The sequence below is a fragment of the Paralichthys olivaceus genome, chromosome 8, assembly GCF_024713975.1.
Source record: "Paralichthys olivaceus isolate ysfri-2021 chromosome 8, ASM2471397v2, whole genome shotgun sequence".
Classification (NCBI taxonomy): Eukaryota; Metazoa; Chordata; class Actinopteri; order Pleuronectiformes; family Paralichthyidae; genus Paralichthys; species Paralichthys olivaceus.
This window is the reverse complement of record NC_091100.1, coordinates 13850196-13872450: the sequence shown is the minus strand read 5'-3', so window position 1 is coordinate 13872450 and position 22255 is coordinate 13850196. Positions and strand designations below refer to the sequence as shown.

General features: G+C 40.5%; 4 protein-coding genes across 4 annotated transcripts; 3 read left to right on the top strand and 1 right to left on the bottom strand.

Annotated features, from left to right (window-relative positions):
• The first annotated feature begins 331 nt into the window (after positions 1-331).
• Positions 332-7063, top strand: LOC109644246 (TRIO and F-actin-binding protein-like). The gene is made up of 14 exons (XM_069529301.1): positions 332-483; positions 749-902; positions 985-1062; positions 2156-2188; positions 2420-2488; positions 2676-2765; positions 2970-3064; positions 3581-4217; positions 4330-4564; positions 5027-5126; positions 5298-5451; positions 5893-6006; positions 6533-6619; positions 6737-7063. The coding sequence occupies exons 1-14, from the start codon at positions 350-352 to the stop codon at positions 6881-6883; spliced, it is 2127 nt and encodes a 708-aa protein (XP_069385402.1). The 5' UTR covers positions 332-349; the 3' UTR covers positions 6884-7063.
• On the bottom strand, positions 7055-9161 carry smdt1b (single-pass membrane protein with aspartate-rich tail 1b). Its single transcript, XM_020109594.2, has 3 exons — positions 8963-9161; positions 7448-7606; positions 7055-7311 (listed from the first exon to the last, which is right to left on the bottom strand). The coding sequence occupies exons 1-2, from the start codon at positions 9122-9124 to the stop codon at positions 7469-7471; spliced, it is 300 nt and encodes a 99-aa protein (XP_019965153.1). The 5' UTR covers positions 9125-9161; the 3' UTR covers positions 7055-7311; positions 7448-7468.
• Positions 9162-10599: 1438 nt separating this feature from the next.
• LOC109644249 (putative RNA-binding protein Luc7-like 2) lies at positions 10600-17275 on the top strand. Its single transcript, XM_020109597.2, has 10 exons — positions 10600-11212; positions 11688-11782; positions 12378-12476; positions 12964-13074; positions 13386-13529; positions 13819-13995; positions 14092-14246; positions 14341-14370; positions 15240-15413; positions 16215-17275. The coding sequence occupies exons 1-10, from the start codon at positions 11152-11154 to the stop codon at positions 16450-16452; spliced, it is 1284 nt and encodes a 427-aa protein (XP_019965156.1). The 5' UTR covers positions 10600-11151; the 3' UTR covers positions 16453-17275.
• Positions 17276-18015: 740 nt separating this feature from the next.
• pane1 (proliferation associated nuclear element) lies at positions 18016-21828 on the top strand. The gene is made up of 6 exons (XM_020109592.2): positions 18016-18181; positions 18943-19019; positions 19456-19554; positions 19950-20029; positions 20243-20334; positions 20887-21828. Exons 1-6 carry the CDS (start codon positions 18125-18127, stop codon positions 21034-21036), a joined length of 555 nt encoding a protein of 184 aa, XP_019965151.2. The 5' UTR covers positions 18016-18124; the 3' UTR covers positions 21037-21828.
• The last annotated feature ends 427 nt before the right edge of the window (positions 21829-22255 follow it).

The window sequence follows — 22255 nt, the reverse complement described above, 5'->3', positions numbered from 1 at the left end:
GTAGAATTTAGTGACATCTAGAGGTGAAGTGTCATGATGCAGCTGAATACTCCTCACCTCACCCTCTCCTTCCAAAGATAGAAGACAGATAGAACCTGTAGTGAACTTCAGTCTTAAACCCCCCCCCCCCATCTAAATATAAAGTATTTAAATATAAAGGACCATATAAAGGATTTATATTCAATTTCTGCCAAAAATCCCTTTCACCTAAATCTTACACACTGAACCTTTAACAACACTCAAACAGCTGCTTCTTAACAAATTCAACCTAACAATCCCGTTTGGTGCAGTACACATCGCTCCATATCACCTAAAATTAATGTTAAATCTTTCTGTATTGGAGGTGGGGATGACCATAGACGACTACATAGTTCTGGCTGATATTCCAAAGATCCAGCTGGAGTCAGAAGAAGAAATTCCTGGACTGAGGAGGAGGAACCAGAGTCCCAGCCCATGCAGAGACCCCACTATCAGGTCATACAGGTTCGTAATATACCACCTGGTGCTGCATGGTATCATGATGCTCAGCATATATTCTTGTACAACCATAACAGACATCTCACAACTGTACATTTATTCTGCATTCCTAGTGTAGGTGTGTCTTTAAATACTTTGGCAGTTGGAAGAAAAGTGAAATAATAGCGTGGCAGGAAAGAAAGATGTAAAAAATGTGCACATAGTTTATTTGTGTGTGTCAAAGACACAAAATAAATGTGTCTTTCCTTTACACCATAATGTGGACCTGAAGGGGCCGAGATGAGACAGACATCTACAGTTCAAGGCTTGAGCCAGATGAGAGGGGCAGAGTCAGGGAGAGAGGGAGAGACAGACGAGAGAAATGTCGGGACTCCGAAAACGGACGATCATCTCGAAGGCCGTCAACAGCATCTCTTCATACACAGGTGCGATGAAATGATTTTCACAATAAAATACATGCTGAAATACAAACAAAATCTTTAATCTTGCCTGTTTGTTCTGCCAAAGAGTTCAGATCATCAAAGCGGAAAACCCAGATCTTCAAAGCCGAATGAGCGAGCTTCTCCTGAACACCTGCAAACACAGGTGAGCAAGCTCCCATGATTCCCTGCATGTGTATCAATCACAGTGTTCACAGGAAACTGGGTCATTATATGGATTCATTCTAAAGTGGATCCTCAAAGTTTATTTCAGCTGTTTTACATCAGGTGCTTTCACAGAAGCACCCTGCAGTAAAAATCCATTAATCTGTGCTCTCTGTATGTTTCAGGGCAGCATGTTCATATGATTTATCATCTTTATTATTAGTTTCTAGGATGGTTCGAGCCAGTGTATCCTGGAGTCTGAAACTCCTGAGTTAGCAAACACAAAGGGATGAATGATCACAAAATGAAACATTCAAAATATTATTTTCTCCAATGCTGTGAATCACCTGACCATGAAAAAATGTGAGCTTTGAGATCTACCTGTTGAGATCAGATACAAATGTGCACATAAATGTTCTGCAAAGGGTTCCCATTAAACTAAATATTAATTATCTGATAAAGCTGAAAGGAATATTTGTTACCATACAGTAACTGAATAAAGATCATCCCCCCAAAAATATTTATTTTGATTCACAAAATCCTAATCATGTCCAGATCCACACCAAATTTCACCTGTTCATAGATATTAGAACTCTACACTTTGTTTTTGGTATAAGTCTCTCCCTCTACAACAAGATCCATGAATTATTCCCTCTTGCAATGTTAAAGAAAGTGTTGAAGAAAATCTCTCCATTTCTTTTTCTCTCCCCACATAACATAAATCATATACAATGTGATGCATGGTGAGTATCTCCTGATATAAAATACTGCAACAGCAGCTGTTTGCTTTCATATCAGCCTCTCAATGTTTTCATCTTCTCCTCTTTCTCTTCCCTTTTACCTCGTTGATAACACTTTACAAACACTACAGCTCTTCCTCTTTCTATCTACACACACTCTGCAGCATATTTCCCTCTTTTCATGCTTTAATATGTTGCCCTCCTCTCTTTGCACGCATAACAATCAAGTCGTTATCTCACACATTCATCTGTCATAGACAGTTTCCTCTTCCTGTAGTTTCACACTCAAAGTGCTACAGAAGCTTTAAAGAGCTTGTTCTTGATACTTGATCCGCAGAACGTTGTTCCTTGAAGGGGTGGATGTCCAGACTGGATGAACAGGGAAAGGTAAATAAGATGTTTTGTAACTTTTTAAAATTATTTTAATTCATCCAAAGTGAGAATTTTGTGGTTTTCAATCATAACTGGCATTGTAACCACAATGTCATACACACAGACAGAATACAAATCAATGCACTGAGACTTGATGCTTAAAATATCCACACACCTGAAAATATTATTACAATATATTAGTGTTTTACTTCACAGTTTAATTAACATGTACTGTTTCTTGCTTAGTGGAGGAAACACTGGTTTGTTCTGGGTCATACTTCGCTGAGGTTCTACAGAGACTCGGAGGCTGAGGAGGTTTGACCCAATAAGTACTTTATCAGAAAACATCCTATATTTGAATCTACAGCAATTAATTCCATTTGACATGATGTGAAATCTAGGATATTTCCATCATTAGTTGGACCCTTAGTTTTTCTTTCATTCTTCTTCTTGTTTGTGTGATGTTACTTGTCTGAATTTGAACTTTCTCATTGTGCTGCAGTTGGACGATCTGGACGGAGAGATCGACCTGACGTCCTGTGTGAACGTGTCCGATTGTGACGTACAGAACCACTACGGACTCCAAATACAAGTAAGTGTTCTTCAACTGAACTTGTACTCATTGTGTTGTGCGGTGACAGATGGACAGTCTGACACCTAAACCTCCCCCTATTTCCACATCAAACTTCCTGTTTATTGCTGTGTGTGTGTGTGTGTGTGTGTGTGTGTGTGTGTGTGTGTGTGTGTGTGTGTGTGTGTGCGTGTGTGTCTTGCTCTGTCTTTTGATCTCCTCCAGACAAAGAGAGCAGTGTTCACTCTCTCTGCTGTGACCTCCAGAATACGGCGGAACTGGGTGAAGTTACTAAAGCAGGCGATCCAGAACAACACGCAGTGAGTCCGACTTTACACTGGAGGAAGTGGTGGAGGAAGAATTCAGGCTTTTAGCTGAAGTAATATTAGTAATACCTCAGACAAAAAATGTCACCTGTAATGTCACATATACAGTTGACAACACCAGGCCGAGCCATTGAAAGGATGAACAAAGTTCCATCACAACAAGACAATCAATACAGTACAGATCTACTCATACAGAGAATGAATAATACTTAGAAAAAGACACTCAAATGACATTGTTCCTTAAAAATTCTGACTTATGCTGTTAGTTAATTAAAAGTCATATTTTATGAAGTCAGAACATCCACAAGGTGAAGCCAGAGAAGATAAAGATAGAAAATTCTTGAATCTAATTCCTTGAATGTGTATTTTCATCAGACGTGAAAATTCCTGAGCAGTGTGAAGAAATGCAGACAGTGTGACTGGGTGGTCTGTGTGTAGTGAACCCCCTCTATCATCTTTCCTCTGATGTGTAACTCTACTCTGCTCGTCTCTCCCTTATTTTCACCACAGCCAATCAGACACCGGCAGTGAGAAAGAGAACCCCCGCTCCCGGAGACCGTCGTCATGCCAACCTCTTTCTCGATTCACCTGCAAGGACTCTGGTTATGAACCAACCACTTCCACTTCTACCACAGCTGCAAACTCCCATCAGGCCGAGCACCACCGCCGCCACCAGAGTGTAGACGGGCATCTGCACGCAGACTTCTCTCCAGCCAGTCAGAGAGGAGAAGGGGAGGGCTGGGACCGTGAGCAGGCAAAGAGATTGGAGGAGAGGAACAGGTGGTTTGAGGAGGGGGTCCCCTTCAGTGAGATGAGTTGCAGGTGGGACTCCATGGAGCTGAAGAAGGGGAGTGTACCTGTGCCTGTCATCGAAACCATGGACTCAGAGGTCAACAGGAAGTGGATAGAATTTGAAACGCTCACATTTAGAGACATGAGTCCGCAGTCTCTCATTGGAGCCCAGGCTTCTCAGTCAAGCCCCCCACAGTCTCCAGTTACCACCCAGACTCATGAGTCGAGCCCTGAGGAGGCCGAACACTCTGTCACTGGTTCACAGGCAGAGTTAAAAAGCTCAGAAGAAGCTCCTCCATCTTTAAATGGTGTCCAAACCATTCAAACTAATACAGCTGAAGCTCTTCAGAAGGAGGTAAGAAGAAGTTATAGTTCCTTGCAAATAAAATAATTGTAATGATATTATCCAGCAGCGATACATCAAAGTCTCCGTTCTCCACTACATTCGCTGCAAATCCCTCTACCAGGCTCTCTCCCTGCAAAAGCAAGTGGAGAGCATCAAGAAAGAGCGAGCAGCCATGAGGATAGAGGTGGACAGCCCCTGTGGCCCCGGGGCCCCCTGTAGGGCCAGACTGGAAGCCATGGAAATCGCCCATCGTAAAGCTATGCAGGAGCTGCAGGAGAAACACAGGAGGGAGATGATGGAGCTGGAGCAGCAGAGAGACAAGATACTGCAGGAGGAGAGCCAGGCGGCTGCTAAAGGTAAAAGAAGCTCAGGAGGTAGAGTCTGACACAAATCATTAGGTTAAGTATATGTTTCTCACATGTTTAAACCATCATACTTGAGCTTTAAGATTCATTATTGGCCTTGGAAACATTAGTTTGATTATTTGATTATTATTATAATAAAATATATTATTATTTTTGAAGAGAGAAAATTATCATTGTATCAATGGGTCAACCATGGTTTTATTGATCATTTCTTTCCATCCTTTAAACCTGCACTTGATCTGAAATTGTATTCTCAGTGAAGTTTTACAAACATCTATTTTTGTATTTATGTTTGCCTTAAAAAATAATAATTGTTTATTGATGCTATCTTCTTGATATCTTTCCTCATCTAACTGCCTTTTTGTTATTATTAAAGCTGTGTAGTGAAGCCAAAGATAATTTTCCACCCTGTGGACAATTATGATTAATTAATTCTCCAACTGTTCATCAAAGCTATGGAGGTGTTGAAAGCAGCTCACAGAGAGGAGGTGGAGAAAGCAAGGAGGTCGTCTGCAGGGGCCGCACACATGGACACGTCATACAGGGGCCACATGTAAGTTTATTACAGGCACTGAGAGTGATGTTCATCTAACAGGCTCTCGCTGCACGCCTCAGATGTTCTGCACTCGACCGTGACCCTTTGCATGGAAATTATGGCGCATTAGAATTGGCTCCGTGACTGTGTGTGTGTGTGTGTGTGTGTGTGTGTGTATGTGTGTGTCAGGCCCCAAGTCTTGCACAGTGAGTTAGATGTGCTATCAGAGCGTTACTCTCAGAAGTGCCTGGAGCTGAACCGCACTGAGCAGAGTGGCAAGAGCCGAGAGACCGAGCTCGGCCGCAAGGAGAGAGAGCTGGAGCAGCTTCACAGAGAGAACCAGGTTAACGTGCAATACAAGTCTGATTTCCTTGTGTGTTAATATGATACCATCAGATACTGTTTTTCTTCTTAGAGGGTCAGTGGAGCACATACCTCCGCCAAGCCCAACAGTCCCCTTGAACTCAATAAAACTGCTCCAAATTCCACACACTCACTTCCTGACCCAGACTACATTATTCCACCAAGTTTCATGGTAACGCATACAGAGTTTTTTTTGTAATCTTGCTTACAAACAAACACTTGGTTTCTTTCTTTTAGATCTTTATATTTTTATGTTTGCCTGCATTTTCTATATGGTACATCTGTGTTGTATTTTTATGTCCAGGACCCCATGTGATTCTAAAAGGGATCCTTAAATAAACTAAACTAGACATAATAAGGTACTGTTACTAAGCATGTAAGTTCACTGCATTTCTTGAGCTATATAATCTTTTATTTTCAGGAACTTAAGGCCAAACTAGCAGAAGAGATCAGCCGCATGCGTTACTTCATCACAGGGCAGAGGTCGGACACTGTGTCTCTTGGCAGCACTGAGCGTACTGTGTCAGAGGTGGAGGTACTGATTGATAGTGATCAAATTGTATTTTTCTGATTAAATTAGACCCTTAACAATGTCAACACAAGTGAATTCAGTTTCTCTTATTGCAACTGAAATATTGACCTGCACATGAAGGACAAATGTTGACATTACTGTCGTCATGGGGAAGCAAAGCAACATTCGAAGTGTGTGGGATTTTGAACCCACATTAACACAACTGATCACAGCACTTTTACTGTTTTGCCTTTTATCACCAGTAATCCCTCCCTGCAGCAACTATCACACCTTTCTGTGTTTCTGATATGTGATGACCATCTGTGGTTGATCAGTCTGGTGCAGCAGATAGTGCCACCTACTGTTTGAATTAAGTAACACGTGTCAGAATAACAATATAGTAACTGCTCTGTTTCTGTTTATTTTAAATCACCTTTTTCTCTGCTTCATTCTCTGTATTTAATACGAATTTTCAAAATAGTAGTTATAGTTGCATTCCCAAACTTATCCATCTGGTGATAGAAAGAAGTCACTTTTCTATGTCCTTCAGGTGCTGCTGAGAGCAAAAGAAAACGAGGTGCAGTATCTTAAGAAAGAAATCAGCTGTCTGCAGAATGAAGTGCAGTCTCTCAACAAGGTGTGTTTTCCAATCTGAATAAAAAATACACTTCTACATCATATTATACTTTAAACGTCTGATTCAAACTGCCTGGTCATGATGTGGCTGCCTTATTTGCCTCAACCTCGACTCTAGGAAAAAGAAGCAGCTTATGAGCATTATAAGGAGGCCTATGTAGAGCTGAGTGACACGAGGGGTCGCAGCCAGCTGGAGAGGGGCTCGCTCAACGAACACTTGAGACTGGCCAACGCTGCAATTCAGGAAGGAGCAAGACAGACCTGATCAATGAGGACAGATGTTTTAAATGTACCTGGAAAAATCCAAGCAAGCCAATAACTAATCTAACAACATCTTTAAATTATAATAATGTGGGTTATGAGCAGATATGGCTTCAACAAGTCAGAATAATAATTGTGGCAAAAACTGTGTAAGACTGTGAAGATTAAAAAAGTGTTTTCCACATGTAATCGACTCTTTATTGAGTTGACAGACATAAACATGCAAACAAGAGTGAGAGCTAAACTGGTAGTTTTATAGCTTCACATGATATGAATTTTCTAAAATCATTTAAATGCAAACAAGATAAGTAGCACAGGAGTGATATTGGAGATGGGTGGAGGTAGAGGGAGATTTTTGAAAATCAAAATGCCCCATCTTCTCCATCTTCCTTGGTTTGGCTGGTATGCTTTCAGTCAGTATTGCAAAGCACCCTGTGGATGTAAATGGCAAAAATAATATGTCATCACTGCAAACATCAAACTACACCCTGGGAAAACAGATAAGATTGTCCATAAAAAAGTGTTTAAAGGTTAAATAAGGTGTGGCTTATGCACACTCTGACTTTACCATTTATTCTCTGGCCATAGCTCAGTCATCGTCATCATCGTCCTCAGGGACAAAGATGTCGTGTTCCTCCAAAAGAGCTGCAAAGTTCTTGCTGATGAGAGTTCCAACATACAGGAAAGGCACCACCACTACTGTCATTCTGATAAGACCAAATGGTGTCTGGAAAACATGAGGGGGAAATGTGACATCAAAATTGAAGATTAACTTGAAATGCGGCACATGAACTGTCTGTAATTTCAGTTTGCTGTAGAAGAGTTCTGTCCAGATCATGGCAACTGTTTCCCTGAAAGCTAAACAAAAGATACCCATCTTGGATGTTACCTCAACAAGGAAGAGTGTTGTTAATAATGTGTCTCTGCTCACAGGGCTGTTAGCTTGTCTCACATGCAGCACGGCTGGATCCAGTGGACATAGTGAAGTTGAAATCTGTCAGCAGCAGGCTATGCTAAACATTTTAGCCTGCATACCGTCATTTTCAGGTTGAAACTCACTCAATGGCTTCCCCTCACATCCTACATCATATACAAAATCCATCCTTCAGTGTGGCAGCCCCCACCCTCTGGGACTCTTTCCTGGCAGAAATCTGCAACGCCCTATCTCTGAGCACTTTAAGAAAACTCTTAAACTCACCTGGTCACAAGGGCTAGTTTCATCATCCCCAGCTGGTATTTCTACTTTGATTTTCTGTCCTTCACTTGTTTTATTTTTCACTTTCTTAGCTCTGTAAAGCAGCCTTGGCTACAATGAAGGGTGCTGTTTAAACAAGATTATCCTTATAACTATTAACATATCTGAGGTTTTCTGCATCTGTGGAGGGCCCCTGCCAACATCTTTAATAAGACCTTCATTATCTTGGTGCATATTCTGATAAATGATATGAGTTGGGTTAACCAGAGCTAGTTTTGAGACATCACATAATCCTTTTTGCCCTGTGGCTCCACAACTGGTTGTGAGTATTTCTGTAGCTGTTTTGGACATTTTTCTCCTTTTGGCCCTTGAGGTGGATTTTTCTGTTTATTTCTTATTGAGCTGAATTGACTGAGAAAGAGTACATTTGAGGCTAATGTAGATAATTAATTAAATCAAAAATGTTGGAGAACGACTTGTTCAGTTTCATTGTATGTAAGGTTGTTTTAATAGCTAAAGAGATATGTTTTGTCAAAACTACACACACACAAATCCACCATAAGATGTTCAGCATGTGTGTCAAGTTCTTCCTCATCGAACAAAGCAGCCATTCACTCTCTTAATTACACAATATTTCGACTGACTACATTAATATGACGTCTTAATTCAAGGATTCCAATTGAAACGTAAAAATATGTGGCAATTACTTCCTGAAAGATCCCTTTCGCTCGTGTAAACATGCGTCTCATTGGTCGCCCTGAGGAACCCAGCGCGTCTCCAGCCTTCCGATTGGCCACCGCTGCTGTCAATTCTGCGCTACTCCCCGCCCTCCCAGTGACTCATTTCCAGTCGGTTGTTCTCGTCGGTAACTGAGGCAGAAAAACTCACTTTGTCCGGTTTGGGTAGGATTGCTCCTGAGGACGTCGACACTGCGGTTCGGATCGAAGTGGTCCTGGATATGGTCGATGATCTGGAGCCGCTGTTCCGGCCCAGTAAGGCCACATTCCCGGTGAAGAGCCGCAGCGGCTGCCGCAGTACAGCCGTCGCCATTTCTATCAGTGTATGACAGAGAGGGAGGGGCTGGGGATATGTACTGTGGGCGTGACGTAAGAACAACTAATAAATAATTAGGATTTAGAAAAGAATTGATCAAATATACCCTGATATATAGTTATACATTAGTTAAGTGCAAATTGTATCAAATATTTCATAAAATGTCTTTATTTACAACAAAGTGATACACCATATAATGAGATAAAAAGTCAAAAAAAGAAGCCATTATTAACAAGTCATGGCTGTCCAGTAATAATATGATTAAATACGTTTAAAATGTTGGAAGTCCATTTAGATATGTGTACAAATTTACCAAGAGTGAACAACTGACAGACAGTATGAAGGCAGAATTCACTTAATATCATTTAAAATGCAGCAATCTGAACAATTGTACCCATTGTCCTAAAGACAAACTTATCTACAATCAAAGTAAGTGGGACTGAGCACAGGACAAAGTAATAATTAGATGTACCCTCTTCAAATTACAAACATCACATTACATTGTCAATGTTTAGATTAAATCTGTTCAAAACGTCTCTCTTGATGTGAAATTACTTGATTGGGTAAGATGCATGAAATGTAAAAGTTCAACTCATTTCTGAACTGCCTGTAACTTCATGGTTTATTCCATATAACAATAACTCCAATGAAAATGCTTGTATTGCTTACAATTTAGCAGTCCTCATGATATTTCATTTCCTGTAATTTTTGTGAATAATTATGGTTTAATCAGGGCTGTATGAGGACAATCAAGTCATAATTCATTCATTAAATTTTTCTAAGGAACTTGGGCTCTAAATCAAAAGGTTTACACTCTACAATTAAAATTTAGACTTTTTAGACTAATGACAGAATCATCATAATTCCCAAAAGTTGTGATATCTACAAAGACGTTGAAAATGAAAAGCATAAATGTTTAGTGTGATCCTAATGATGGTATCACCAGTGTGTTTTAACTAAAATGTGCAAGTTGTAGTTTTCTTTACCCTTGAATGAGCCTTTTATATTCAAATACTTTATATGTACATCAGGAGTAGGTCTTTTCTATGGAGGACAATGATTTCAATATTTTAGTTGGTCTTTTAAAGGTCAAGTGTATAAGATTTAGGTGAAATGGATCTATTGGCCGAAAGTGAATATAAAATGATCCTAATGATCGTATCACCAGTGTGTTTTATCTGAAATGTGCAAGTTGTTGTTTTCTTTACCCTTGAATGAGCCTTTCATATTTCATATTCAAGATTACAATTAAATAAAAGAAATGGTTGAATTTATTAAGAAGACCTCAAAAATAACTTTTTTACATTTTTAAACGAGTCGACATATGCTGTATTTCCTATATACACTGGAGTTTGTTTCAAATATGTGTTGAGTAGTTTCAGAAAAGCTGTTTAACTGAATATGTAGAAGTATTTTATTGTAGTCTTTTTTCAAATAGTGAGGCGTCACCACAACGACGGGCGCGCGAGGCTGACTGCAGCACTTCCTCGAGGCGTAGGGGGTTGAGCGCGCTCCGCGGGGACGCGCACGGAGGGGAAGTGGAAAGACGGAAGAAAGGACGCAGAATAAACTTGTCAACTAAGTGACTGGATCCGCACACAGTCACAGAACATGTTGCTATAGTGCTGGAGACTTGTTTTCATGTGAATTCAGGCCGCCAGCCTTCCGCTGTGTCTACACCCAGTCACCGCTGCCTCCACTCGCCTGGCGGACTCCGGCAGTTTTCAAACAGACTTGCTCCTCCACCGACCCGCAGCCGTCCACCGTCACAAAGTCACAGTTAGCCGCCGCTCAAGTGTGTAATACCCACAGAGTTGTACCGAGGAGACACACAACCGACCAGCCGGTCAGCTCAGCGGGACTCTGGGTTTGGTCTTCCGTGTGGGAAAAGTTGTCGGCGGTAGTGGTGGTGGTGGTGGTGGACGAGCCGCGGCCGAGGCCTGCAGTCGAGGAGGCTGCATGTGTGAAGACCGCAGCTGGCGAGGAGCGACTCAAACAGTTAGCGGCTGAACAACCAGACCAACATGTCGGCCCAGGCACAGATGCGGGCGATGCTCGACCAGCTCATGGGGACGGGTAGAGACGGTGAGCTTTGTGCGCGGTGGCTGAGATCGGCTTCTGGTTAAAGCTAGGGGCAGTAATTGAGTTGTTGCTCACGCTAGCTAAGGCTAGCTAACCAGTCTGCCACACAGTGACAGGGAGGCATGCAGGACCGACCGAGCTAGCTTACATGAGGACAGTTAGCCGCTAAGCTACCTGTTGTCTTTGAGTTTACATGGCAAGTTTAGCTGTTAGCAACATCTGTGAACCCTCTCTTACGAACTTTTTAGCATTTTACTTGGTCATGGGCAGTGTGCTTGTTTGTTCGTGGCACCATTCCACCATTTTTATTTTAGCTAAATTTGTATAGCTTTGCAGGTTGTTGCCACAGATGTTTGACTCGTTCTCTGTTCATATGTGACCGAAATGATTTAGCATGTGGTTGTTTTTGTTTAATCGTGAGACTGGTCGACTGAAGTCGAGATTACACCTTCTTACTCGTGTGTTTTTCATTCTACAGGGGACACCATGCGGCAGAGAATCAAATTCAGCGATGAGCGGGTCTGCAAAAGTCATCTTTTGGATTCATGTCCCCACGATATTCTGTCAGGCACCGTGAGTATAATGTTTACACACACATAGATTTACACAGAGTGCATTACCATGTGTCACACAGTCATAGATACAGTAATTACATTGGTTTTGTGTCTACTTAAGCACATTAGACGTTAAATAAATATAAGCATACTTAAAAAGGTCGAAATTCATTTATGTGATCTTATAACCACACAACAGTCAATTATTGTTAGATTATATCCAAATGTTTTGACCTCAAATTGAATTCCTAATGCAGTATCATTGGTTGATTGAACTATTGGTCTTAAACCTGATTCAGATTTTGATTGATGAGGATTGAATGTAAACTAACTTGTTTAATTACTAAAATTGGGCTTCATCAACACGGCAAATTACATTGTAGAATAAAAACTTGATCCTCAAAAAGATGCTGGAGTACAAGATTATTACAAAACTGTGCTACTTTCTCTATACTTTGTTTGTACTGTAACTCAGTGTCACATTTGCAGTCTCTGATGTGATGTCATTTGAAATCCTTTTGAACGATTTGTTAGCACACTAGATTTAAAAAAAAAATGAGTGAAATGATGAAGCAATCAAACATAATGCACTGACGTCTGTTTAATTCATGCAGAGAATGGACCTGGGAGAGTGTATAAAAGTCCACGACCTGGCCCTCAGAGCAGACTATGAGATTGCCTCCAAGGAGCAGGAGTACTTTTTTGAACTTGACGTGAGTACCACTCAGTAGAGTCACTTCAAGCAAAGCTGTTTCGGTGATGTTACACCTCATGTGGAATGGCATGTATGTAATGGGTATTGGTGATTCCTGCCTCAGCAGCTGAGTGTAGGAAGGGACTCAACTATATGAAGCAGGTCAATCAGACTAGTTTCTCTGAAGTTATTCTTTCAACTTAAAAGGGATGATTGTGCTACAGTCTTTTCTAAGGATGTCAGAGTTTGGACTATGTTTGAGTTTTAATTTTAGGGATGCTTGAGAGAACAGTGCAAGAATGCACTTTAAAGCAGTCTGTTTCAACAATATATGGCACATTAAGAACTGTAGCAAGTTAAATAGAAGTTTGTTGTTTGAAAAAGAAAAGCAAAATCTGTATTAATATCTATTTTCTTTGTGTCTAATAAAGTATTGTTTTACACAGTAAAATGTGTAATAATTTTTTTTTTCCACTAACAGAAATCTTCTGTGTGTTTTCTTTCAGGCGGCAGAACACCTTCAGTCTTTTATTGCAGACTGTGACCGCAGGACTGAGCTGGCCAAGAAAAGACTAGCTGAGACACAGGATGAGATCAGTGCTGAAGTGGCTGCAAAGGTTAATAACTTACCAATGGCACAGTTAATGATAAGGCTTCATTGATCCCCTAGGAGAAAATAATAAGTGTATAAATATAAAGTCTTGGGTCGATGTCAATACAGGATCCTGCCTCTCCAGAGCAGTTGAGAGCTCTCAGCATATTTGTTTTCCTGTTCATTTGGATTTAGTACTTCTCAAAAATGCTAAGGTCCTATGTCTTAAAATGGCAGGGAAAACCGTGCCAACTGGTTATCAAGATTCCCTGAAAAATTGGATCCTTTACATCTTGAAGCTCATTATTTTGTCTCTATTTCTCCTGCCGTGAAAAGGCTGAACGTGTCCACGAGCTGAACGAAGAAATTGGGAAGCTGCTGGCCCGGGCAGAGCAGCTCGGGGGTGAGGGGAACGTAGATGAAGCCCAGCAGCTGCTGGAAAAAGTGGAGAAGACTCGGGCCTTGAAGAAAGAAGCAGAGGTCCGAAATTTAATAACTGCTTTGTTGTGACATATGTATTGTGTTGGAATAGTTTCAATAATTGACTGACCGAGGTTTTAAGTTTCTCTTAAATATGTTAAAATGTATTAATAACTTTATTTTACCTCCCTGTTTACATCTATATCTTCTTCATATTTGAAAATGACTAACTTGTGTATTTTTAGTTAATGATGTGTATTATTCATACTAATGTTGCTTTGCATCGTGAAATACAAGTTGGAATTGTTTATGTTATATACTCATTGTGCTAAAACCTTTGCTCCTACAGGACGTGTACAGAAACTCAATGCCTGCATCCAGCTTTCAACAACAAAAACTACGTGTATGCGAGGTGTGCTCTGCCTACCTGGGTCTCCATGACAATGATCGTCGTCTGGCGGACCACTTTGGTGGCAAACTGCACATTGGCTTCATTGAAATTCGGGAGAAGCTAGAAAAGCTAAGGGTAAGAGGTGCCCTGGAACTAACAAATTCTGACCAGTAAAGACCTGTGACATCTAGACCCCATCTATTTACTCCTTTACTATCTTTTTTTATCCAGAAAGCAGTAGTAGAGAAGCAAGAAAGACTGCGACTGAAAAGACGAGAGGAACGTGAGCGAGAAGATGAAAAAGAGCGACAGTGGGAGATGGAGCGGGAGAAAGAAAGAGAAAAAGAGTGGGAGAGAGAAAGAGAAAGGGAGAGGGAGCGTAAGAGGTAAGAAAGTGTTTCTCTTTCTTCCACCATGTAATCTGAAAAAGTTGAGTGTCATCTGGAAACTAAAATGTTCTGATTTCTGTTTCTGTTTCAGGTCAAGATCTAGAAGTGGAGACCGTTACAGGTATGTCTGCTTACATAAGTTTGTCTGGTTCAGAAACATATGGACGATATTTCACAGAATTATTCAGAATCATTGTGTAACATGCTGCTGAATCTGCAGATTAAAGGAACAGTGTGTAGAATTTAGTGATATCTAGTGTAGAAGTGTCATGTTGCAGCTGAACACCCCTCACCCTCTCCTTCCAAACATGAAAAAGAACCGGTGGTAGCCTTCAGTTGTCATAAAAACTCAAAATGTGTTTAGTTATTCAGTCTGGACTAATGTAAAAAACATGGCAGCCTCTGTAGAGAGGGTCCCCTTGTAAATATAAAGTATTTAAATATAAAGGGCCTTTTCTGGAGTGAAGAAACTAACTGGTGAAAACATCATGAGGATTATTCTGTAGTGTACTTAAAACTCAACATAAATTGTACAACTTTTATTGGTTGGCTTGTAATGGTTTTACAGATGTTTGACTAGTTGTGTGCCAGGTGGGATTTTATTCACAATACACTATAATATGAAGTAGCTTTAGTATTGCAAAATATAAACACAAGGATGTAATGATACGTAACACAGGGTTGTGAGTTTTCCAATATTGTTGGTGATAAAGTAAAGATGAACTTTAACATTGCAGGTTAAGTAGATTTAGTCGATGCAGTTGAAGTAAATTTAAATACGATTTGGCTTCTGTCCAGTGCTATGTTCAAAATGTATCTGTTGAAAATTGGTTATTGTGTGGCCATAGTGTTCTTGGAGAAAGAAGTATAAGATAGTGTCTTCTGTGTCTTTTCCAGCATTTTATCTGATAATTTGTTGCTTATAGCAGTGAAACATACCTGTTGTTTTTTCACTGAAATCTGAAAAACTGTTTGTAATCATTTATCTAGGGATGGTGGCAGTTCATCTTCCCATCGCTCAAGGCGCCACCGCTCCTCTCGTTCCAGAGAAGAAGGTGGAGATAGGGATCGGGAGCGAGAGAGAGAGAGAGAGCGAGAGCGGAAACATCGACACAAAGACAGCCATCGCTCACGCTCCCACTCTCACAGACACAAAAGGAAGAGGTGAGGCTTTTATCCATCACTGACAACTGCATGTAGCCTTGTTAGGATATAATTACTGGTAAAGGTAAACCTCCTTTACTACAGCCTCAAAAGTGTTTTGTTGGTCGTTTAACCTGTGGGTTTGTCTGAAGCCTGGAGTAACATGTTTTGCTTCCACAGAGAAAATGAAATGATGAGTTTTAGTGCCTCACACACAGTATGTTCTCACGTGCATCCTGAATGACAGACACACAGATGGCTTGTAATAATGAACATAAATTATTTGTTATGTATTCAGCTTGATTTTCTCAAATCGGCAGCAACAAACCTTATATTCTCACTCGGAGACCAAATTTTAACAACAAAGCCATTGGTGCATGTTGATCAACTGGTAATCTAAGGAATGGGGCAGCAAACTGCCTAACGATCAACTGACCACATATTTGAATGGTTCCTTTCTCATCAAAATAAAAATAAAACTTTTGCAAGTTAAGAGAAATAAAGAGCAGACCTGCTCCGCTGCTTTCAGTTTTTTCCCAGTGTGCTGCTGTTCATGCAGGAACTCTGATTTCTGTTGCCAATGAGCAACTTTACTCAAATGTTTCGCCAGTTGACATATTGCTGTTGTTAATTAATTTGATCATTCTATAAGCATTCATTGTTATTATTTGTACATATTTGTCCAAGAATTAAATATAGAACTATACTAAACTACTATAACTGTAATAAAGCTATAAACTATAACACAAATCTCAAATTGAAATTAAGTATCTCAAGTTCTTATTCTTCTGCCCTTTGTACTTATCATTTCTTTCCCTACAGATCCTCCACAGACAGATCATCTCACACCCGTGAAAGAGAGCGCTCGGTGTCCCAGGAGAAGTTGAGAGAGGGCACAGGAGAGGGATGGCGTGAGGACAAGCCAGAGCAAGGAGACTGGGAAGACAGGGGGAGGTCCATCTCACCGGACACGACCAAGGCCAAGGAACGAGAGAGATCCCTGTCGTACGAGCGAGACCGGCGTTCCAGCTCCGAAGAGCGAGAGTCTGGGGAGATATGAACAGGAGAGGAGGCCTCTACAGTCTTTGATTTGGATATATTGTCTAACAAAAAGAGCATCGGAGCGAGTTGGTGTGTGTGTGTGTGAATGAGTGAATGAGTGAGAGTGTGTTGGTGGGTGGGTGGGTGGGGGGGAGTCAGCTTTGTATATGTGTTCATGATAAAACATGTATGTTAGAGCAGCATTGACCAGTGGGAACTTAACCAGGGGATGAGGGAACAGCTTCAGTGGTGGCGGTCATGAAAACATACAAATCAACTTTTATGAACCTCTGAATTGTGAGGCCTGTTGTCCTGGAAGCAGTACTTACGCCAACCTGCCAACTTTGACAGTGACAGGTGACTGAGTAAAGAGGCAGCAGAGGCTCTACTTTAAATCTGTTTTTATTTTACTCACATGAAGTACTGTTATTTTTTTTTATCATTAGTTACGTCATGTTATTACTGTTTTCCTGGATTTATTTACATGGGTTGAACTCATTAATGTTGCATAACCCTCACTGTGATTTTTTTTTTTTTTAAATGAGCTGTGAATGACTGGAGGCACCTGATGCCTGCGTTTTCTTTGCTGCCTTCAAGCCATAACAATCTCATTTGGTAAAAATTAGATCCACATCTTGAGCCTGACTCAAGAGCTGGTGATGAGGTAATTCTGTCAAAACAAACTCACATGTTCTCAAAGAAACAAATGTTTCCTATTGACGCCATGCATATTTACAAACTGACAGCTCAAGGCCTGCTTGCTGTTATACAATCTGGATTTACGGGAGGGATTTACTTTGCTGTGCCGCCATAGTGAATAAAATTTTCTGCTTCCATTCAAACAGTGTTTGAGGATTTTTCTCTTCACCTTCTGTTTGTTTGGTCAAGATAAGCATCATTTTGTTTGTGACACCGCAGCAGAGGACCAGTCTTTTCGACCTGTTTGGTATACAATACAGTTGTACATAAATATCCACCCAGCTGCCACTTTATTAGCTACATGTGTATACTCTAATGCTATCAATCCAATTGCTATCTGCCGTCAATGGTTTTCAGATTATTTTGACACTGTCATAGAGGGTAATTAAAGTATGTTTTGGCACTGAGTCTACTGGACTTCATTATATTCAGAGGTACTAACACCCCTGTCATGTATTTAAACAGGACCAAAACATTAGAAAACTATAATGGTCTATGAGGAGAGCGCTCTGTCACACTTTACACACACTTAAAATACATCTCTCAAATCCTTCAAAAGATAAGCAGGAAATCCTCATATTTTTGAAGACATAACGATGAACTTTGTGGCATATTTACATGAAAAGCAAAATGACCAAAATAGATGCTAATCAATTGACTGGTTGTGTTGGATGTGTGGTGGTTAATTTTGATTTGAACTATATATATTTTTATAAAGTTGTAAAAAGATTAATCTCCTGCTGAATTGAAGAATAAGCAGAAAATAACATGAACCAAGTATCGATTGATCGAGGAGTGAGGTGCAGTACACCCAGCAGCCTGTAGGTGGCAGAAGCTAACTGGACATGAAGCAACAAAAAAAAACACTCCCTGGCGTGATGACGTCAGACGCAGGTTCGTAAAAAAGGGCGCGAGGGAAGATGGACGCTTCAGACTTTTGTTTTCAGCTCTTTGACTGAAACTGATGGTTTGTTCTGCGGGTGAAACTCAGGATGTCGTCGCTGAAACCTTTCAGTAAACTGCCCGGGTTAAACACAGCGAGCATTCTGGTGAGTGTGTGTGTGTGTCGTCATCGCATGAAGAAACGAACTAATAAATACACGTAGGACAAAGTTCAGACCGACGCCATGACACCACAACATGAACAACATGGCTGCTCGCGCTGCTGAGTGTGGGACTCCTCCATTAGAAACACACCGGTGACGGAGCAGATGACACAAACCACTTCACTTTATATTTGACCTGCTGTGCTTTGTCTCGCTTATTGTGCTGCGTTGAATATTAGTCTGAATATATTGCGTGTTGACAAGTCATTTGATTTTAATGTAAGGTTGCCATTTTAAAAACTGGCCAGGGACCACAGATGCAAATGATCCTGTTGAGCTGACTCTGGCTCATTTACATCATTTACAGCCATTTTGATTCATGCGCATTGTCAAATAAAGAAATATAATCTGCTGTCAGATAAAGGCTCAGGAACACAGACCCTGAATCCTGTGAGTTAATGTCAACTCTGCTGGGTCGTTTTAAACTTACATAAAATACTTAATCTATTATCATTATTTATTTCACCAATCAATCGAACATTATTCATTTAGCCCCTTTCAAGTGAATTCAAAGTGCTTCACAAGTATTTAGATTGGAGGTCACTACTCTCTGAGCCTTTCACCCAGGGCTGTAGACTATGACGAGACGTCCAGGCCTCTATATGTCAGATGGTGATGGATCAGATGGTTATGTATTTAAAAGTGTGTGTGTGAAGTGTTCTCCTCAGGTTTTGTGCTGACTGTGAGAGTGGTTTCTCTTCCAGCTGGTGGAGAGTGAGGAGCAGCTTCAGCAGAGTTTAGCAGACGCTCTGGTGGAGGAGACCTCGGTCACTGTGAATGTGTGAGTATTCCTCTGTCCTGTTCAATCTGTCTGATGCACACGACTGAAAACACAATCCTTAACTAGTATCATTTTTTATTTTTAAACCACTGCAGTTGTCTCTTCACATGCTATTTATAGTTTAGATCTACTGTAGAGTCTGACCCCTATCCAGTTTGTGGAAAGAGATAACAATATTAGTGATTACAAAATGCAATGTCAATATTTATTTCATAAAACCAATATCTGTTGATATTTATACAATTTTGCCAATGATTCCTTGTTATTACCCCTGTGACAAAGACATCATTGAAGCTTGATCTAAGCTGTAAACATTAGGAATGTTTCCCATCCCTACCACCCATCCCCTGTAATGTGAACGTAGCTTCACTGACTGTTTGCTGCTCATCTGTGACTGTGTTCATCCTGACAATGAGCTCCTTTCTTTACCGATCAGGAGACTGGCCAAGAGTCTCCCTCTGCCCTTGGAGAACGAGGAGAGTCGTCCAAGAATAGATCTGGTGGTGTTCATCATCAACCTGACCTCAGAGCTCAGGTAACTCTCAAACCCTTAAATGAACTCATTTAACATCCTCACTCATGTGCTTGTACTTACTGAACACAGAGGTAACATAGAAATGTGAAAGAGTGAAATATGTACTCCATAATGAGCCACTTGCAGCTGTAAAGTAATTTCTCTTTCTCTCAAAGAAAACATATTACTACTTATCAAACTTCAGCCTATCTGCGTTTTAATTTTGGGAGAAACTCAACTGCACAGCATCCACTGCTTTTAGTCGATTTCTTCACTCTTCTGACAACTCAGAATATATATATATATATATTTATTTATTTATTTTTATTTAGCTGCCAACACAGACTTCTACACGTTGTTTGGTTTTCATGATAACGTCTCTGTATGACTGTGACATGTATATTGTTTTGTCATAGTTTCCAGTCAGCAGAAGCTTCCCTGAAATATTTGGACCCTGGATATTTCCTTGGAAAGGTCTGCTTCTTGGTCTCTAATGGTATGATGATGAGTTATATCTTTAAACTATTGTCAAAAAGGAACGAAGATAAAACAGTATGAAACTATGAAAGGAAGCAAACGTTGTTTAAGATGGATCAGTTTTTGTAATTCATATAATTTATCCTTCTTTAAATGGCCAAGTCTTAGTTCAGTCTTTTCTGTGTGATTTTCTCTCTGACTGTCTGTCTTCTATTGTTTCCATCTTTCGTAGCTCGTAATGCTTCAGTCCCCACGGAGCGTCTGGACACTGTCAGAAAGCTAGCTGCGTCGCTCCACTGCCCCCTGTTGTTTGCAGAGGATCAGGTTTGTATCAACGTCTCTCACTAACATTGAGGATGATATTAAGTTTAAGACGTTGTTTCAGGGACAAACACATGCAGCAGTGAAATGTGTCTTTAGGAAAACCATATGTTTTTGCTATTTATGGGCTCAGTGATTCGAGGACATCTGACGGTTTTCTGCAAAGGCAATATCTGGGCCAAGACTCCTTCTGTTTGTCAGACTCTTTTTACAGTCAGGCGTGTTAGCAACAGTAGCTGGGAGTAGCTAGCTTTGTGTCGATTTGAGCCAAAAACACTTCAAAGAACATAAATGAATCAATCAGTTTGAATTGGTTTTTCCATCCATACACTTTCTGCCAATTGAATTGAACATATCGTCCCTGCTGGTTTTCCATCACACTCATGAAACAGTTCTTAGTGCATTCTCTGTGGTATTCAAACCATAAACTTGTGTGTAAGGCTTATGAAGCTCAGTGATTGTGTAGTTCAAGGACTCTGTGCTGCTGTGGATCATTTAGCTCTAAATGTTTCTGCAGTGCCTTGTTTCAGTGTCTTTAATGTTCCTCCCCTCCAGACACCAGACGGTGTGACCAACGCTACAGAGAGGCTGCTGACCATCTTGAAGGTGGCGGCCGGTCTTGTTCCCATGGCTACAGCTCTCTACCTGTCCAACCTGACTCGATGCACAGTGCCCCTGGACATCGACCAGCCGAGCTTTGATTAATCTCTGTGACCCTCCACCTTGACTTTATCATGTGTACACTATATTATTTATTTGCAGTGGTGGAATGCCGTTAGCTGTAGCTAACACCTTAGCATGGTGTCTCCTTTTAATCATTTTACGTGTTTATGCTTTGGCTCATAGCTGCTGCAGCTGACAGACATATTGTTGCTCTTTCATACAACATGATATTTTGACACGCCACTTCAGGAAAACATGTAAATAAGGAGAATATCACTCAGGAGACTTTATCTCTGTATATATCAGTGTCCTTAAATCCAATCAAGTTGCACCAAATTTCACACACACATAGATATCAGCTCTCTTAATGTTCTCTAAATTATTCCCTGGCAAATTTCACTTACCCCTATTAAAGTCACATTTTCTCATGTAGTAGCAATACATGTAGGACTGTATAGACATCTCCTTCACTGGTAGCATTGTTTCACCTGTGTGGGCGGGACAAGTTACAACTTTGTCATTTGTATCATCAGGTGGAGTCTGGTCACATGACTGTTCCCACCTTCAACCTGAGCAGGGGTCCGAGCAGTCAAATGGAGACATCAGTGTGGATGTGCGGGGAATCTAAATCTAACCGTGGAGTGTTATCAGATATCTTCATGATGCTGCCACAGAATATGTTTTGAACAGTGTAAATAATTATAACATACTTGTCTGTGTACTTTATATGGTAATGTTTGATTTCATTTTTGATATATGAGAGATTTATTGGACATGTAAATAGATGAAAATAAATCTGGTCAATAAAAACATGACTAAGCATTCTTTCCTTCATCTTGAAACTTGAAATAATTTATTTGTAAATCATTTTCACTCTGGATGACTAAGATAAATGTCACAAACATTTAAATAATTGTCCATTTAAATTTCTAAATATTGAGGTATTTATACAAATTAATTTTAGGGACCTTAGAAGTGTGAATGATTTATTATTATTATTATTAATAACCTCAAGAAGAATAGGGTTTGGCTCATCACACTAGGGACATGTAGCCAGAGAGTGCTGGCGAGCACCAGTGAGTTTGGCCCTGGTTCAGTGGGCAGGCAGAGGAGTGGAACCAGAGGTTCTGTGCCTGGTGTCACGTCTGCATTTGTGTTTGGCTGCACACACACACACACACACACTATTAATAGTGAGATTATCATCCTGGCAGTTATCCATCACACTTGTTAACCAAACACTGGCATCACGTCAGAAAAT

Excerpts from the sequence above, each read along its gene's own strand:
- LOC109644246 (XM_069529301.1), top strand. The coding sequence starts at position 350 with ATGACCATAGACGACTACATAGTTCTGGCTGATATTCCAAAGATCCAG. Across the intron at positions 2,489-2,675 it reads GAGACTCGGAGGCTGAGGAG|TTGGACGATCTGGACGGAGA; the intron begins GTTTGACCCAAT and ends ATTGTGCTGCAG. Across the intron at positions 2,766-2,969 it reads ACTACGGACTCCAAATACAA|ACAAAGAGAGCAGTGTTCAC; the intron begins GTAAGTGTTCTT and ends GATCTCCTCCAG.
- smdt1b (XM_020109594.2), bottom strand. The coding sequence starts at position 9,124 with ATGGCGACGGCTGTACTGCGGCAGCCGCTGCGGCTCTTCACCGGGAAT. Across the intron at positions 7,607-8,962 it reads TCCTACCCAAACCGGACAAA|ACACCATTTGGTCTTATCAG; the intron begins GTGAGTTTTTCT and ends CATGTTTTCCAG.
- LOC109644249 (XM_020109597.2), top strand. The coding sequence starts at position 11,152 with ATGTCGGCCCAGGCACAGATGCGGGCGATGCTCGACCAGCTCATGGGG. Across the intron at positions 11,213-11,687 it reads CATGGGGACGGGTAGAGACG|GGGACACCATGCGGCAGAGA; the intron begins GTGAGCTTTGTG and ends TTCATTCTACAG. Across the intron at positions 13,996-14,091 it reads AGAAGCTAGAAAAGCTAAGG|AAAGCAGTAGTAGAGAAGCA; the intron begins GTAAGAGGTGCC and ends TTTTTTATCCAG.
- pane1 (XM_020109592.2), top strand. The coding sequence starts at position 18,125 with ATGTCGTCGCTGAAACCTTTCAGTAAACTGCCCGGGTTAAACACAGCG. Across the intron at positions 19,020-19,455 it reads ACCTCGGTCACTGTGAATGT|GAGACTGGCCAAGAGTCTCC; the intron begins GTGAGTATTCCT and ends TTTACCGATCAG. Across the intron at positions 19,555-19,949 it reads AACCTGACCTCAGAGCTCAG|TTTCCAGTCAGCAGAAGCTT; the intron begins GTAACTCTCAAA and ends GTTTTGTCATAG.